Source organism: Aptenodytes patagonicus, chromosome 1 (assembly GCF_965638725.1).
Source record: "Aptenodytes patagonicus chromosome 1, bAptPat1.pri.cur, whole genome shotgun sequence".
Taxonomy (NCBI): Eukaryota; Metazoa; Chordata; class Aves; order Sphenisciformes; family Spheniscidae; genus Aptenodytes; species Aptenodytes patagonicus.
The window spans coordinates 125502617-125522058 of NC_134949.1; the positions used below are offsets into that span (position 1 = coordinate 125502617).

The 19442-nt window shown below is 39.2% G+C and overlaps 1 protein-coding gene across 1 annotated transcript in view; it reads left to right on the top strand.

The window, feature by feature from the left end:
• Window positions 1–19442, top strand: part of PCP4 (Purkinje cell protein 4) — a 54396-nt gene that overhangs the window by 12554 nt on the left and 22400 nt on the right. The window contains exon 2 of the mRNA XM_076354227.1: window positions 7514–7565. Coding sequence (XP_076210342.1) covers window positions 7514–7565 — 52 coding nt within the window. The remainder of the gene's footprint in view (window positions 1–7513; window positions 7566–19442) is intronic.

A 19442-nucleotide genomic window follows, 5' to 3' on the forward strand; every position in this document is an offset into this window, starting at 1 on the left:
TGCCTCAGAAAAAAAAAATTGTGATTACAATGTCTTTGGAGAAATATCTACTTAATAATGTTTTAATTCAAAATATGCTAATAACCTAAATATTAAGCAAGCTACTGTTTGTGCTAATTATGTTGATTACATCTGGTGTTGGTGTAAATATTCTGTTTAGAACATTATATTGAATCTGAATACAAAATCAGCAGGTTCTTACTGTGCTGATTTATAAATTTCAGCCCAGCACTGGCAAAAGTGGGGCACAGTGAAAGTTCTTCTCTGTGCTATTAGAATATTTAAAAACAGCACTCTAAGTGGATGCTTATATCCCAGACAGTGATTCTCTCTGCGCATTTTCATTAGGTGCCTCCTTATTTAACCTGAAAGTGTGCTGGGTGCTGAAACTCTCCACACTCAGAAGTGCCTGTTCCGAGGACGTACCTCAAGCCAAAAAGCTCTGTCTGGGCGAAAAGTGAATAAATCACACCTCTTAAATTGAGGCAAATGCCCTAACTCTGCTAACACCCCTACAATTAAGGCACTCTGCCCATTGGGCAGAGTATGCATTTTGCATAGGTATGTAAATAAAATGTGTATTTTACATGGACAATGACCATATTGCAAACAAAATAATGCAGGAGCAGGGACTGCAACCCTGTCTTTCAACTACCCTGAGAAGCCTCAGCTTCAAGGTTACTCCTTCAGTTCCCACTGCTTTTTCTGTGCCTGGTTGTCCAGTGGATCAACATGCCACCAGCATGCCTCCCTGGGCTGCCTCAGGGGAGTTGTAGGTTCACCCTGACTAAACAGTACCTAAACCTGCATGACCTCCTTCCTGGGGAACTGCAGCAACCAGTGCATCAGCAGTCAACTTGGTAAATTGTCTGCTTTTCACACAGGCTGCAGCTTGTATGGACAGCTATAGCTTGAATATAGTGCTTTCCTTCTGTATGTGAAAGCGTTTGAGACTTAATTTGCACCAGTGTAAATGACTGACAAAGGTGCAAGGATATGAATGCTGAGGTCCAGGTTGTGTCCTTTATAGAAAGATGAAAGGAAATTGCAAAGAGATTGTATCTTGAGCAAATCATTGCAATAGCAAGAGCCAGGCACTGGTCCACAGTGTCTAGAAGGAAAATAATCTGTAGTTATCCACAGCCTTGTTGTCAATTTCTGTCATCCTAGAAACCACAGTAATACTTGTCAATGTGCATGTGTGTGCATGCTTATGTGCCTTCAGTGACTACAAAAGTCATAGAAAACCAGTGCTGGTCACTGTGCCAACTTTTAGCCATTGCAGTTTGAATCCCATCAGTTCATCTCAGCCCACCTGTGGAGTTTTAATGTATTAAAACAGCTATAGGAGAGTCTTAATAAAATTAAGGACAATCAAGAGCTAGTCAAGTAGAACACTGCTTGACCCATGAAGATAATTACAGAAATTATCAGAGTGCCAGGGATCACTTAGTTTTGACAGCCAGTATTGAAAGATGGGTTCTGGCACTCTTGCTCTGGCAATATTATGCTGCCCTGGCAACACAAGACAGCCGGAAAACTGGCTATAGAAAAGTCCCATTGTGTAAAGGAGCATGCAGAGAAGGTGCTACATAGGCAAGAGTAGAGGCCATAACCTAAAGAACTGAGATCGTAGGGTGAGAGCAGCCAGGGAAAAGTGGTAGTCTCCAGAAAGTCACTTCTACCAGAAATGTATGGTCATAACCAGGAGTGAACTGCTTTGTACTGAAGTATACGTTGATAAATATTTTTCCTTTCTGTCAGGTGCCCAGAAAATGTGGCCTGTGACTTCTTACAATGATGTGTAAGACAGAAGTAACAGCCACATTATCAGATTTACCCATCATTCAGACAAAATATTGGCTGGATGTTCTGTACTTGATGCAATTACCTTAGATGTGGGCTCTGAAGGACACTTTGATCTCATAAATACTCAGTACCATGTGTGTAAAAATGTGGAGGGACTTGTAAAGGAGGCACAAATAGACCAGTGAGGAAAGCTTACTTATGTAGCTTCTAATGTAACTTTCATAACTATATTCAAGCTTCTCTCTGGGATTCTTCAGTTCTGTCTGCAGATGTTCTTTAGGTGACTAGCTGTTACTGATGTGAATGAACCTGTATGTCACAGAAGTTGGTTTGGGATTTACCATCTGGCTGTATTGCAGACCAGTTTTGAGAAAACTTATAATAGGAGAGAATGAGTGAAATGGCAGAATTTGTGCATGACACACCAGCGGTATACCTTATCTTTCCCAGCTGTCCATCTTCATGCTTTTGATAATTAATTCCAAAAACTACAGTGGTGCTAAAATTCCCATTATTTAGAGGCATATGCCAAGGTATCCCTTGGCAGTCAGTAAACAGGTATCTGTTTACCTGTCACAGCAGCATAATTTTTCCTGCTCTTAACCTTTTATCTTAAACATGGTAATATCTTTTGTCCTTATTACCAAATTATTTACTGTGTTGTGGTTAAGAGTAATGTTTTTCACACCTAAATGTGTGAAATACTGAGTGATATAGTTTCAAGTCAATGCATGACATTAGAAAGAGGTTGTCAAACATAGTGAAACAGAAATCTCCAGTAAAGAGTTTAACCTAATTAATCACACTGAAATCTTGAATTCTACAGAGTGTATCCACTCATTCCAGGTCATAGCTGCTTGGTTCTTGCCCCTACCTAAATTTTGGATCTTCATTTAATTTCTGACATACAGCTTGTGTTGTTTGCTAGAGCATGAAAGAAAAGCAATTGCAAAATTCCCATTGATTTCAGTAAGCTCAGGATATCACCTCATTACATAATTATTTTTAAGTGGCATGTATGCATAGTGTATTGATCTACTGGCAAAAGCTGATGTCTCCCTCAGTGCCCACTGCTTGTTTTTTAAATTGAATAGTTATATTCCTGCTTTTTTTCAATAGCAAATTTATACCTGGTGTTAAAGCATGGAAAACTCTGGGTTCTTAGAACCAGAGGAGTTGACTATAATATGGCTGGACAGGAGGTACATGGAAAAGGAGGCTATGTGAAGTATGTAGGTCCCACATTTGATAGGGTCTTCTGTTCTGTATTTTTAATCCACATTTCTCTAATTTTTTAGTGTGTAGGAAGTGTGCATGCTAATGTAATGTCCTCAAAATTCCACCTAGGGGAAACTAAAAAAATATACTATGAACCTTCAGGCAGTAATGGTTATATACTAAGTATTCTTTGGGATCTACCTGTGCTTGTAGTCTAATGAACCTCAACTGGGGCTTACTTCAGTACTCTAAAACTCTCAGTATCTTCAGAGGTCAACCAACACTAAGTAGAGATCATCCTCTAAGAACTTAGTTTCTTACATTGTTCCTGGATGAAGTCAGCCCTAACTGTCCTAATTTGAGGAACTGTACAGGAAGTATTTAGTCCTGAAAAATAGAAGGTAGAAATTGCTGTATCTCCTGATCATTCTGCTGTTGACTAGTAAGCTTTCCTTGCTTGGAAAACATGGAAAGTCCCTAAGCAGATACTTACAGTGACATTTTTATTTGCAGAAAGGTTATAAACCTTATAAATCTGTAAAATGTATTTTGCAGTACTTTTTTCATTCGAAGGCTAAAGCAGCTGAACTCTTTAAAGCAGAAGGCTATGAAAAAAATAAGGTGCTTATGAAATAGTTTGATTCAATTTATGTCTTACAGAGAAAAACTTGTGTGAAGAACAGATGGTAGTGCAGAATAAAGGCTTGTTTGGCACACAGCTGGCTGACCCACAGCATTTTTGTGCTGCATTGTACCAACATGTATTTCCTCCTGTCACACACATGATGCATTTTGTTAGGGATGGACCTGGTGGCAAACAAAGGCTTAAGAAAAGCCTAGGATATGCACAGACTTCACTGCTGTTCCTCTTGTCAATGAGTACAGAACACCCTAATAACATTTCATATGTGTCAATGAAATGTTTTTTGTCCCGAGTCAAGTCTACACTGACTCTTTCTGCTATTCACTTTACAAAAACTTTCCACTGTTTCTATTCTCTTAATTCTACCCTTGGATGCTCTTTCATTCTTTGTAGAAATGATATACTTTTGAAAATCTGGAGCCACTCCTTTACTGGTATACAGCCTGCTGTACCTTTTTGGCCTTGCACTGAGACGAAGAAGCAGAATGTTATTACTGTAGGGGCCCATTTGTCAGAGAACTTTATGGCAGTTTCATGTCCTTGATCTTAGGCTTTATGTGGATCATTGAAAAACAACCCCTCTGCCCCCAAAAATTCTGTAATCAACACCTGGCTACAATCCCTAACAGTGAGGTGCTAATTGGAAGCATAACTGAAAAGGTCAGGCTATTTCAAGACAAGAACAGAATGTAAGATTAAAGGCAAAAATTAGGCTTGGGGGTGCAGGAGGGACTAGAAGAATGAGTAGAAAAGCTGCTGCAGTAATTTAACATACTTCTTGAAAAGTCCTCTGGGCTGCAAATTCACTTTTGACCTTAGGTTGTACACCTAGGGGACTAATTTAGTACAGTTTTTTCATACCACATTAACTAGCTGCTGTGTATAGCACTGAGAATTTAACAGGAAAGTAAACCTGTTCTTTTCTTACTGGGATTTTGGGCATATGGCAGTAGTCCTTTTTCCCTCCTCTTCTGACAAATTGGGAATGACTTTCATTTTGGAGCCTTTTTTAATGATGTGCCTTTGTTCTGTAAAACCACTGAGTTGAAAATTAGTATAGCCCCAAGCAGTCATAACTATGTTTCCTCCTACGCAACATAGCAACAAAACTGTTTATCCTGTTTTACTGTATACTCATTATGGTTTTGCACTTGTTCATTTTTGGCTCTGATGCTTCTTCTTTGATGCCTAGTGGAAAGTTTATTCAATGTTTCTGTCCTAGTGCTTGCCTTAGAAAATGCTGGGGAATTTTAGAAGCAATCTTTGAATGAAGGAAGCTGGCTACAAGTTATAGGAAACAAAGTGTTAGACTGATTTTATCTTTTAAAATATGGTCAACAACTTGGGGATTTTTTGTTTAAAAACAAACCCCAGAAATTAATATTGTTTTTCTTGTATTTCATAGATTTTAATTTGATCTATTGCATTTGAGGACAGTATCTGTTATACCAGCTTTTGGAGGGCTTTCATCCACTGCTTCTTGAAAATACCCCTAGTAACTCCTCATGTTTAGTCCTCTTGTGCTCTGAAGGACATTAAAATGCTAAGCTTTGTTCTGCAGCCTGTGCATGCTTTCATCATGAAAGGTGATGGAAGAAGCAAATAGCTCCAGCTGCTAATAATACCAGCATCTTGAAAATATTTTAAAGAATAGGTCCACTGAATGTGTTGAAATAAAAGGCTAAAGGCTTTGCAATGATCACATTGTATATGGCTCTTTCATAAGTTTCAGTGCCTTGTTAATGAGAAACTGATTTTCACTTTCAAATCCATTGTACTCACTTGGAAGACAGCACAGTGCTTATAGATCAAAATATGTATATAGCTGAAGGAAAGGCTATCAGAAGCTTATTTGGCAGACTTTCAGGCTTCATTTTGTGTATGTCCAGTGGTCATCAATCAAATGAATGGCTGTAGAATACTTAGGCTGATTTCAGAATTGAAGAAAAATCTTGACCTAATGAATAGAAAAACCTTCATTGGCCAAAGCCAAGTTTTTATTCATTCTTTGACAACTTCCCCTCTCCCTGAGGGGGAATCCTGAGACATGAAATAAATGTGTGGATCCATATTCCAGCACTCCAATAGCAGAGTGAACCTGATGGGTATTCCTCAGGGAGGAAAGAGAAGCTTTCATAAAGGCTAAGTAGCACAGCCTGAACACTCAGGAAATAAGACAACTTGAAAAAGGATTTAAAAATAAACAGGGGAGGAAAAGCAATATAGCTACCATTTTATAGATAGGAAAAATCCAGTATTTTGGTTTTTTGGGAGGTCCCAGTAAATTAACACTAAAACCTAGTTTCAAATGGGGATTGAAATTGAAATATGGAAATATTAACCAAACTTTAAATAAAGGCATAAAGGTTAATATCTTTAGCAAAACTGATTGTTGGGTGGATTTATTGATTTCTGGCTGTTGGTAACTTATGCTCTTGTAAAAGATGTTTATCCCTTTAGAATCCTGTTTTTTGATGTTATTGGCCAAGTTTTCTCTCCTGTCTTAGCTCTGAGGCTCCAGGGAGAAACAAGTATATTTCCATTGTATGGGGAGACTGTAGCTGTGGTTATAGACTCAGAGTTGTTTTCTCTCGGGATGCTCTGTCTCATTGCATAGAGTGAGATGAGGAAGAGCCAGTAGAGCAGAGAGATGCACTGAAGCCTGCCACAGAGAAGATAAACCCCACCACTGGCATGTGGATGCATGATAGACCATATGTAGCTTTTGTATTCTCCTGAGGGGCTTGAAGAGCTTTCTTTCCCCCTTTGGCTTCTATAATAAGAGCTAAGAGTACACATGAAGGTTTTGTACTTATGCGGTGATTAGCTCCATATACACAGAATACCCTCAAAATACCACTGCTGTGGGAGATGAAGGACAGAAACCAGAGCAGTAGAGAAGGTTTTAACCAGATATTCTAGAGTAAACACCTTCAGATAAGTATACCTGTATGAATTTTCATAAGAGAATCGGTATGACTGTCCATATTTTGGTGCAAACCATTTGGTTTGCAGTGCTACTGCAGCTGTTAACTTTCCTGATGCATGAGGATGTGCTACCTCTGGCTGAATGCAGCTGGATTTATTAATGAATTTAATACTCCTAGTTTTTTTACATGTACAACCCTAAAGGACGAATTTTTTAGTCTGTTTCAGTAATACACACAAGTATGGATAATTTTGCATAAGAAATGCAAGTTTTGCCATACTTGCTAAAGTACCTTAATTCCACCTGTGAGATGCTTTCTCTGGGGGATGCAGCATAATTTTCATAGAGTGACCATTCCTAAGCTAGAAAGTTACCTAGTAGTGTAACCACACTAATACAGCTCTGCCACTGTGATTATTTGGACTGCACTGGTGTTTGCCACATGTTACTTAGAGTGACTTAAATCCGTTTGTTTCATGGAAAGTCATGAGGCTATTCCTTGGATGGAGTGAGTTGAAGTGGGAATTACCATCTCCACTTGTGGCCAAAGCGGAAAGATGAGTCTTCTGGCCAAAGTCAGGTCAGAAGAATCATGGAAATGGAGGCACAGCAGGGACCTGAAGAGATGTCCTACTGTAGCTAATACCCTTGCACTGCTGGAAACTTGATCACATATATCCCATCACTAATGTGATAATTATGTTCAGTTGCACACATAGTTATACAACTGTACCTAAATGGTACTAAGCACTCCTGTTCTGACTGGTAGTGTTTCAAAGCAACGTTGCTTGAAGGTGAATGACTATCCAAGGTATCAAGGAGAAATCAGGCTGTAACTGCTAGTAATTCCAAGGAGAAAATGCACATTCAAGTTTGTTCTAACCACTTGTTTTGTTTTTTTTCCCCCCTAACAGAGACAAGGAACTGGAGCTACAAATGGAAAAGACAAGACGTCTGGTGAGAATGGTAAGGGTAGATTGTATTTCTTGATGGAGAATATTGAGTCAAATTGAACCAAAATATTTTTACTGTAATGATAGATGTCAGGTAGCAACGGCCTTGGTTTCATATCTTATCTTTTGAACGTATTTTAAAAACTGGAAGGGCTTTAGTGGGATTGTTTTCTTTATATTTGTGTTCAAATCATCTACTAAAGTAGAGACTGATTCTGAGCTCATACTATGGTAAACCAAAGGACTCTGTAAAAGGCAGTGCAGATACAAATAAGACTAGAACAAGATAGTATTGGGTATGTGTGAAAAGGACACCAAGAGACTATAAGTATTATGAGCAGCTGCTATGTGAATGGGGAAGGTGTACAAGAGTAAACTACTTACAAAGGACTTGCTCATAAACATGATTTCTGTGATCTGATTCATCTCACCTAATTTTAGGCCCATAACTAAGATACCAAAGTTAAAAGCCAATTGCATAGAGCTCATTGGAGTGTTGCTAGAGATAGGCTATGGATGGAGCAGCTCACATGGAAGGACCATATGGCAAACAGGCTCCTAACTTCAGGACTCTACCTGAGTGGATCTGGACTCATGCTCCAGTGCTCTAAGGGGCGAGTCATTGTTTTTTTTGGACTGTAACAAGGGGCTGGCAGGAACCAATTTGCCCCTTAAGTGGCACAAACAATTCTAATTGGAAAATGTTGGTTTTGTTTGTTTTTTTTTTTGAAAAAAGTCAAACTGAATTTTCAGTGAAAACAGCAAATTTTTTTTAGCTGAAATCTCATTTCTGTCTTATAGGACATAAAATGCTTTACACACAAATGATCACTTGATTAAAATCCAGTTACCATCAGAAACATTTTTCAAAGGAAAACATTTTGATCAGCTTTCTTATATACCCCGCTGAATATGAGGCAGCATCAGTCTGTAGACATTCATGAACAGGATGAGGATTGAACTGTATAAATACGCTGTCTGCTTCTGTTTGATCATCCAGTTCTAATTAAAAGAACATGTTCTGGTAGTCCATCCCATCTACTGAAAAGCAGGAAGAATGTAAGACTCTTCTCCGAAAAGCCAAGGGTTTTCCGAGATGGGATACTTGAGCAGCTATTTTGGATATGTATTTTGGCCTTTATGTGTTGGTCTGAACAGAATTTTTGGGCCCTTTGAGGCAACACATCCTAAAACATTGAGACTTCTTTATGCTTAGTTTTCCTGTTACAGAGAGGTGACTTTCCCATAAGGGCTGTTTGCATAATGTTACAGTTAATGAAATCTGTAGATGATGTTCCCAATATGATAAAGAAGGAAAAAAGAAATATTTTGGCTTGTTAGTGTCTTGAATTAGTGGGAACAAATGTACCCTGACAGCAAAGCCATTTGCATTCTCAAGTTAACAGGAAAGGAAAGCAAGCAAAAATTATGTCAGCCATTTGGGCAGCATGGGAAGTATGTTTCTCTTTACTGTTTGAGCACATTATGAACTGAGCTCATTTGCCTTGAATTTCTTCCCAAATACAATTGTCCTGTTGTCAAGTTTAGCTTAGACTTACTGATCCTGCAGCCTTTTTAAAAGCAGATTCTTTTTTTCTCAAAGGGAATTTTGAATGAGAAAGGGCTGCATCACTGATTTACAAATACATGATTCTAGTTGTAGCGTAGTTTTAGGTATAATATAAACAGGTGGATGTGCAGTTAATCTTAGACAAATAGATACCAATTATTTTTTTGTAATGAATTTATAACAAAAAACCTGTCACCTATGTAAAATAAAGGAGCAGCAGGGGAGATGGAATGGAGTCCTCTGATCTTCCCTAATCCACATGCTTGGATGAAAATAAAGCAGAATTTTATTTGGTATTATAAATACTGAATCACTTATGTTGGAGTAACTTACTCACACTAAGAGTTTTGCTGTTAACCTTCAGTGACCTCACTGGATGCTGGTCAAGCCCTAGATGACATTTGTCTATCTTGACCTTTTAAACAAGTTGTAGTTTGTCCTTTTGCAGGTTACGATCAAAATCAATGGTGATTCATGTCTTCCTAGGGAAGAGTGACTATTGCATTACAATGTGCTCTCATGGTACATTAGTGGCTAGTGAAGTCGATGGAAGAGCTCCTGATAGCTTCAGTGGGCACTATATAATGCTGAGTAGCTTTTCCATCCAAAACATACTATATTGCTGTCAGGGAAGTCTATGTAATTTCATTCTGTTGTCAGAGTGGGAAGAACAAAAATATTATTGGGAGTAAATTACATAAACTAGTTTTCCTGGGTGAAAACTGGTCAAAGGACTATTTTTAAGAAACACCACCCTAATAATTAGCAGTAATACTATGCATACAAAGTACCTGTATGAAAACATCTTGTACATAGGAGCCATGTAACTGTAGCTGCCATAACCTCATTGGATCTTGAAGGACCTCAGTTTACCTGAAAGCCAAGACATATGTATTTGTGTATGCCATTACAAACTTAACTTGTAAACTCTATTATATAATGCTGTTCTCTGGTAGAAAATCTAAAGGGAAGACAGCAGTACTATCCCAGTGCACTCCCTCCTATATGAATCTGACTTGGTCTAACAATTTCTTATCTCACACTGGCTCTATTGTTCCCTTTTTGCTCACCTGGTTTCATTAATCTGGCCTATCATGTTTGCAAATGCATCTTAAATGAAAATGGGATGTTCCTACCTTACTTTTCATAGAATCATTGAGGTTGGAAAAGACCTCTAAGATCATCGAGTCCAACCATCAACCCAACACCACCATGCCCACTAAACCATGTCCCTAAGCACCTCATCTACACGTCTTTTAAATACCTCCAGGGATGGGGACTCAACCACTTCCCTGGGCAGCCTGTTCCAATGTTTAACCACTCTTTCAGTAAAGAAATTTTTCCTCATGTCCAAAGTAGTATTCTTACTACCTTGGCAATATCACAAAGTTCCTTTGTAGGTTAACACTTGTCACTTCTCATTCTGCTTCACATTACATAGCAAAAAAAAAATGCAGGGTAATTTGCAAGCTGGTATCATACAATCTACTCTTTACAGCCTAGCACAACTGGCAGGGAAATAATTGCATCAGAACCAATTATTTCTATCTTCAAATTTAGAATCACTTTCCTATTAATAGATCTCACCCTTTCTTCTGAAAGTACATAAGACGTGATTATTAATTAATATTTGTTAATCATTTTCTCAGAATATCAGATTTATCATTCAGTGATGTGAATATTTATAATAACAAAATACATGTTTTCATGTGATGAATTCTATAACTTCCTGGGTCTGAGTAAAATGAAAATGAATAGGTTTTGTATGAACTTACATGTCATGGTAGGTTAGGCCTACACAATCATGGCAAGATGGGCGGTTGTACTGAAAAAGTGAAGCCCTTCTCAGTTGCTGCTCATTCTCAGGCATTTGTCTTGTCAGTGTATGATTTCTGCTTTGAGGTGGTCAGAAAACTATAAATGAATAAATGCTCTGCATTTCCTCCTCTCTGTACAGTACACCATGGGATGCCTCTACATAAGGATAAAGAAACAGAAGAGTTAAAGTAAATTCTTACCTCTTACATCTAAAATGGAGTCATCTAAACTCACTTAAATCTGGATGCTTCTAGAAAACATTAACAGTAATGGTAAAGAATTGTAAAACAATCATGCATGGTAGAATAGAGATATCTGTCTAGTAAGCTTTCTTGGTAGAGGGATGCGCATCTTGCAGTGTAATCAACAGTCCATTCACCCACTTCATCTACTCAAGGAATTTGGGAAATTCTGCACTCTGTGTACACTGCACTCAGGAATAAAGAACCTTGCTAGGTCTGACAGAGTGAATAATCATCTTCATAGTTACTTATGTAGAGTGCTTAGTTTAACAGAGCTTTAATTCCTGGCTAGAGGCCAGGGTCATTATTGTAGTATGGTCTAATATAAATATCTGTTTAAGGACTTGAAATGAATTTTCCACTAATATTCTCCAATAAGTATGTAAAAATGTACTGGTTTTGGGAACAGCCCTACAAATAAACTTACTTGTGGAAAAAAGATTTTGAAAAGGGAGGGAACACATGAGGCTAATTTGTATAAATATTCAAAGGATGTCACAGAACATGGTTTGCTGTATCTGCCCAGGTCTAGAGGTCATGTTCTTTAGTCACAGGGAAGGACAGTGACTGACCTGTAGCATTGCAATGCCTTGTGCATTTTGTCTTTCCTACAAAACATTGCTTGCTTGCTGAGGTTAAACCATGACAATGGCAAAAGATGAAAGAGGTCTTGCAAGCAACTGCTGAATCAATGTGAAAAAAACCCTACCCTTTCAGGCTGCTTCTCTGCTATTTCACCCCTACGGCACTAATCAGAAGTTAGAATGGGGAGTATTGTATGAAACTAATACTGAGTTTTCCTGGGTATTAGGTTGAGTGTTGGGAGGAAAATGACCTTACCCTCTTGTCTCTTTTCACTATGGTGTTGTTCTAAAATTCTCTTGTCCCTTGAAAGTGTGCTTCATGGAATACGATCTCCCAGACAGTAATGCAGTCTCTCTCTTCCACTTCTTTCAGTCTATGCCCAGAGCCAAGTTCTGTCCTATGTCATGCAACCTAGCTGGTACCAGTGGGGATTTGGGAAGTGTGATGAGAATTATTTGCTGTACCTCATCCCCATCCCTTAAAATAGGAAGTCTGTGTCTCAGCAACATTCCTAGACATATATGCAACCATCAAATAATGTAACACCTTCATAAAGCCTAAATACAAAAGCGTTTGAACTCTCGGTATAGTTACATAAGTTGTATTTAGTCATGTACAATCACTCAGGCTCTGAGGAAGGGGTAAAAATCCTGTGTGAACTCAACAACATGATCTGTAGCTGAGTGTTTCAGATGAGAGGAGAAAATTCAAAGTAAACAGTTCTAGATGAATCCCATCTCAAGGCATAGCTATGCATGGCAAAAACACTGCAGGCAACCTTATCTGCTGAGTTTCATTTCAGGCACTTTCTTGGGGACAGCTACACATAAAGTTTACCCAGAACCAAACCAAGTATGTCTCAGGTCCTCTCCTGGCCTCTAGCTCTTCCTTTGCCCAGACTGGTCTGTTTATCAAGGAGTTCGTTCATCTCTTCAGGCAGCCAACATGTCTCAGCTAAAGACAGATCGAGCCTTTAATAACAAGGCTCTCAGATTGTTCACAGATCTTCCCTAGAGAGGATGCTGAAAGGAAGAGAGGGGAATTACACATGAACTTCATTTCCTCTCCTAGGTGAATTTCCATTTCTTGAGGCCAGGGATGAGTGTAAGTCCTCTCCAGAGGAATACTGTGTGCTTATTTATTTGGGGCAATGATGACAATGAAGGATTGTTCACAAATTTTCATATCAACAACTTTTGATGTTTATCTAGCAACAAAAACTCTAAAGCAACAATTTTTGTGTGTTTGAGATAGACACCTGTACTGAAACTTCACCTACCCCCACACGTGTCTGTACACATGCAGTGGCCATCTGGTTTCATGGAGAGGATCATCTGGTGGAGTTTAAAGTAATGAATATACCTAACAAACTTAAATAATACTTGTAAGAGAGCAGATACTGTTCTTATTCTTTTGTTACCTGACAAGTTGGGTTTGATACTGTACATTGCTGCTGCACTTCATCTGGTAATGAGAAGCTGTCACTTTTAACTGTTTAGGCAGAAGCAACTTTAAAAAAAAAAAAAACATTGTATTAAAAGTCTCATCAATTAGCAGAGCCAGCAGTGCTCATATAGTCTGGCCAATGTCCTGTCTCTGGAATTCCCTGCAAGTTTTCATTTTCTGTATCATTTATAACTACTCTCATGACTACCAAATAAGTCCATCTACTGACACAAAGAATATGACATATGCACATGAAGGGTGTCTTTGTGTATGTTGATATATAATGCTAATTATGCAGCTTTTTCTTGCATGTTGTTTTGGGGTTTTTTCTTCCCTGGGACTGCACTGGAGAAGAAAAGAATGGTTTCCTATCTGATGAAAGAGTACCAGGAGAGCAAACTAAATGCAGAAGTCCCATAAGGAAAAAACAAAGCAGAACAGCATAACCATAGAAGAATGATTTCAGCTTTTTAAACTCACTTTTTAAGTCCTTAAATATGAAATTATTTCAAAATATTTCTCCCTTTTCCCTTAGAGGAAAAGGTTCTAGCTAGCTGGCACCTTTGAGATGGAAAAACCCTCACACTTAACACTCCTGCTACAAATGAATCTGTCTCGGTACTTATATGGTCCTCACCACCGTAGTGACTGAGTGTCTTCCAAGTATTTAAAAATAGAGATAACAATAACAATTTTTGCCCCAGTCCATCTCTCTTTCCAGCTTGCTATGAGAATAACTTGATTAATTTATGGGATCTTTGTTTTGCACACAGTGCCTGCATACAACTTGGGAAACTTGTGTGCCTGCTTACATGTGATGCGCTCAAACTGAGTGCACCCAAAAGTTCAGCTGCATTTCTGAAAATGTGAGAAACGAACACATGTATATAAGTATATATACTTACAATCAGTCACTTGTACTGTCTGTTCCTTTACACCTTTGCAGGAGGTAGAAATTAGTAGAGCTGCAGCATTCATGTGGTATTGAGATTAGAAACAGGCCAAGAAAATAATAGTGAATTATGCTCAGTTGTAACTTAGGGTTGTGGTCCTCTATTAACTACTGAAACTGTTTGTTAGATGGTGTGACCCCCCCCCCCCCCCCCGAAAGCTTACTGTGTTGTCAGGCAAACCAGGTTCAGTGAGAACATGGAGGAGCAGTGAAATTGCCTGAAAGAATGGAGTCTGTAAAACTAAAGGTAGAAAGCACCATTTAAGTCTGAGACCCAAGCCTCTTCAGGATACCCGCAAGGATCTTGACGTGCTCCTTTGTCCTTGGGTTTTTTTGCAATTTGCATTGGCTGTGGCCTGTTACACTCTGGATTTGGCCTTTTGATTCCTAGTTTCCACCCTTAGCTGACAGCCGCTACTTCCCTGTTCAGTAAGATTTTTGTCTCAGTTTCTCTGTCCTCTCAACGATGACAATGTGACTTGGATCCAGCTTCTTGCAGCATTGGGATCCTGGCACTTAGGAGGTGCCTAATTCAGTAGGTGTTTGAGCACCTGAAAGGTGGTAGGAGCCCTAATCCTTTCTGAGAAGCTGGTCTGTAAAGATCAGGCTAGGTCATTAGGAAAAAAAAATGTCAGTTGTAAATTAAGGAGGGGAAAAAAAAAGCTTTGGTGATACTGGTGGGTTTTGCCTTTTAGTTAGATAACTCATATGCTGGAGTTCCCATCAGGTGTTAATGACGAAAGGCAGAACTGAAATTATGCCTTTGACAAGTGCCATATTTCTTCTGGAAATCAGTGTGTAATTATCAGTGTGCTGCCTAACTACGCACCAGGGAGAACAAGACTTCTTTCCATGACTGGCATGTAGCTGACATGCACTGGCTTGCTTCCACAAATGTGCACTCATTTGAAACCACGCTGTCATCAATACTCTGAGAAGAGGAACATTTAGTTCTGCTTTGGTGCTGGTAGGAACCCAAATGAAGGTCCCGGGTCAAGCCAGTCCCTAGATAACCCTAGTAAAACCACTAATGTTATCTCTGAAATGAATCTGTCCCTACATTGTCAAGGATGGTTTGGGGTTGTATCAGGACTAGATAGTCAGTGGCGTATGTCAGCTAGCATATTTACACTGGAAGTCCATGGAGCTGGACTGACTTGCCCAAGTTGCAGATCTGTCTCTACATGTTCCCAGACTCTAACAACAGATGATTAAAAGGCCACAAGAGGTGGATGTAGCTCAGCAGCATGTTTTTTTTTATTTAGTGGAAGTGAAAAACGAGAGGAACACAATCAATGCACAACAGTGGTTGCCAGGATTTGCTGTTGCAGAAACATCACTTTTCTTTTTGACTGTATACACTATCTGCCTTACTTCATACAATAGACTTTTTGTTCTGTTATTTTTCTTTTCCAGAAGACTTGGTTTTGTAAATGAAAATGCTTTTCCACTTAAGAGTTCCTTGTCTGTTAGTAATTTGGTAAATGATTAATCATTTTTTCTGAAGGTTTTTGAGATTTTAATTTATAGCACACAGCTGTCTTAATGCACTTAGCTCGATGCTCCAAAATTAGCTTGTAATTTGGTGTTATCAGGCTCCCTTGTGTAAGCAGGCACCAGAATTTAGAACAGCAGGAGTGTTACAGACATGATTAGAACTTGGTCCTTAGCTGAACTAGTGACCAGAACAAAGAGCAGTTAAGACTGCAAAAAGGAATTAGATGTTACAGGAACCAGCACAACACTGCACCTTCAGTCTTGGTGCTCAGAGTGGATTTCAGGACTTTACGTAAAGTGCCTAGGTTGCCTGTACAATGGAGGAGAAGGGTGTCTCAAAGTGGGACTTCAGCCCATGTGTATCTTGGGTTCCTATGCTGAACAGGAGCTGTTAGGATTACTATTAGTAAACTCTGTCCCTCTACATAGGTTAGGGGTGAAATTCCTCTTGCCTGGCTGTATCGGTGTACATGTCTGTGAGAGACCTAAAGCTCCGTTTATTGTCAACAGAGAAACGTATTCTTTTGTGATCTGATATTTATCAGAACGATCTTCTCTGGAGAGCCTGGTGTTTATAGATCCTATTCTCATTTAGGTATAAAACGGCTTCTGATTTTGCTCAGCTTTATCAAGGCTGAGGAATTTGTGGGCAATACTAAAATAAAAGCCCTATAGAGCCTGTATATCTGTGGAGTTAAGTGGCTGCTCAACAGGGTTTTTCAGAATGTCAGTTTTGGACCTTGGCATTTAATTTCTCCTTAATCCCATCTCAAGCAACTCTATCCTTATTTAGATTTGGCTGATCCTGGCCACCTCATGTCAGCTCTTCCAGCCATTTTCTCTGTGGAAATCTGGATGTGAAAAATCCAAATATTTCCCGGCTTGAGGTCTTTGTTAGCTAGGATACTGGATCTGATGAAAGCATTTGCTTTGGTCAAGCACAGTTGGCATTGGTTCACTTTTTCCCCAGACCTCAGTGGTTACAAATAGGAAGGACTGAGGAAAAATACTATTTTCCAAGGAGGAATTCTCAAGAAAAGAAGCTTGGATAGCACCGGATATGGAAAAGGCATTTCAAGAGCCACAGTGGAAAACAGGGCAGGGAGCTCTGGCAGCTCCTGGGAGATATTGTGGGTAGTCCAGAGACTGGAACTCACCTCTCAGCACTTCTCTAGGGTCTCACATTAATATTATCTAATCGCAGTTGATGAATGAATACTCTAACTGTATTTTGAGTATCTCATCTTTCATTCTAATTTATACCTAAAAACCCCTGAGACTGCTGGTTGACTCTAGGTGGGGAAAGCATTAATTGTTTGTTAGGTTTTAGTGAAACACTGGCCCTCCACAGTGACCAATTTACTAGCTACTCTAAAAGCTACCAGTAAAAAATGGGTATGTACAAATGTATTCATTAGCACAAACTAATTAAAATCCAGGCTAATAGCCAGAAGAACAATACATTATTGTAGGAGTTTGGAATTCATTATGTGTCTGTACTAATCCAACACTAACTATGCTGGCTCCGCAGTTTCTAATCTAAGTTACAGATCTTATACTGGTAGCCAGACAGCTAAGAGTTAGCCTTTTCGATCGTTAATGGCCTTTTTACTCTAAGTCACTTCTACTTTCGTAGGTTCTCCAGAAGCGCTCCTTTCTGAGAATGTGTTGCAACTCTTTCTTTCAAACACAATGTGTAGGACAGACTCCCTCATCTGAACATCTTTAGATTTATTGCACAGTGGCGGTGCATTAACTTCCAATGCATTGTGACTTTGGTATTCTGTAGTTTGAAGCTTAGATTAGCCTTGATCAGTCCTTTTCTTTACTTTTGTAGGTTTTTTTAAGGGCTTGTTCTGTTCATTCTGCCTGCTCTATATAGGCACTGTTTTCTCTACCTAAACAATGCTGCACTATTATATGTAAATGATTTTTACTAATAATTTTCTATTTCGGTGTTCATGAAATAATTTAATTCTCATTAAAATTGTAGCACCTTAAGAATTTGGGGCTGAGGTCCCTATAGACACTGCAGAGAGTTTCTGACTGGAAGCAGGAATTAGCTATGGAGAAAATTCTGGGCTGGATTATCTGGTTTGTGGCAGATGTGGTACAACTGGGAGTGCATATACACCCATCCTGGCTTATACAGATGGCTGTTCATACAGCACAGATGAGAATCAGATACCGCCCTTCTTTTCATCTCAGATAACCAGGGGCAGAACCCACGTAGGGAAGGGCATCTAGACAGAGCTGAGGCAGCTGGATTCAAGGTTGTTTGGCATCCTGAAGCAACTACCTCTTGGTCTAGCAGCCAGCAGACTAATTACGAGCAGACAGTGCAAAGCACAGGTGTATTATGATCTCATCTAATGATTTTGTTCATAAAGCATACAGCTGTAATTTTCACTAGCAAAAATTTCTTAGTGACCTTTACAATGAATCTATTTGTAACTAAACTGTGTCTCTTGTGAGGTCTGCCTCTGGGAGGCAAAGACATGTTGTGCTGCCTAGGGGAAGTTGGAAAAAAAGCATTCCGGGCTTCTTTTAGCCAAGAAGATAAGACGACACATGGAAGACGTGTGGTTTTGGACCTTTTTATCAATGGGTGATAGATGCTGTTAGCAGAGGGCACAGACACAGGCTTTGCTAATCAGCCATGAGTCATCATTCTATCCATCAGCACCACTTTGTCTCATCTCAGACAAACTTAAGCCTTTGGCTTAAGTTCCTTTCTCTGTCAAATTCAAGAGAAAGAAATAGTTCTGCTAGACTCCAGTGGAAAGAAATCTGGAGATTAAGGATCCATAAACAATACTGTATATGCTTAGCACACCGGCAGACAGACCTGTGTTATATGCCCAGTGGGACCAGGTGCAAGACTTGGAGCTGTTCTGCCCATGTCCAGGAGGTTTGCTGGGCCTAGTCTGCACTGACTGTTGGACCTCTTTGAAACTGTGGCCCTATGCCGGAAAAAAGTGTCACAACTGTTGTTTAAGTATTTATGGTTTTTAAATGAGACCATATAAATACGAAACAAGAGACTGAGTCATAAGATGGAGTCCTCTGGAGGTCTCTCAGCTAAAAACCATTCCATTATGGAAGAACGTAAAAAACCCTGTAGTTTTGGCTATTCCCTCCATTCCTCCCATGCCACAGGCAGACCTTGTGAACAATGCAATCTAGAGGCTGTTCTCAGATGCAGCAGAACTAGTGTAGACTTTTGGTCTTTATTCATCATCTTAAGATTACTGCTGCTAACATTAGCATTTTCTCTATTATGTGGTGGACTGGCTGAGGTCCAGACTGAGTTGGAATTAGAATACTTATTTTCTTCCTTTTATTAGTTCTTCTTCTTCTTGCAGTAGAAGATGCTGCACACAAAATGAAGAAACCTGCATCAAAGGATACTAGTGCTTCTCTGTAGTTTCTCCCCCGTATATCTGTTTGTGTGAGCTTGTAACTCCCACTCCATTTGGTTCTAAGTTTTAGGTTTTAATGAACCTAAACGTAAGCACTTCCACAACTGCCATTATTTTTGGCAAGATCATTAAGAAGTTATTGTTTTCCTCTCCAAAGTATAAATAGATCCAAATTTACTTGAAATTTGGCATGGAAGGGTTTTATAACTGCCATAAATCTGCCCCTAGTTTCAAGCTTCACATAACTCTTAAGACATCACAGTAATTTTCTGTGCCTGTTAAGTAGTTTCCTCCAGGATTACGTAGTACCACAAAGCATATTTAGGGGCAGATCTCTTGACTGAACTTGCAGAATAGA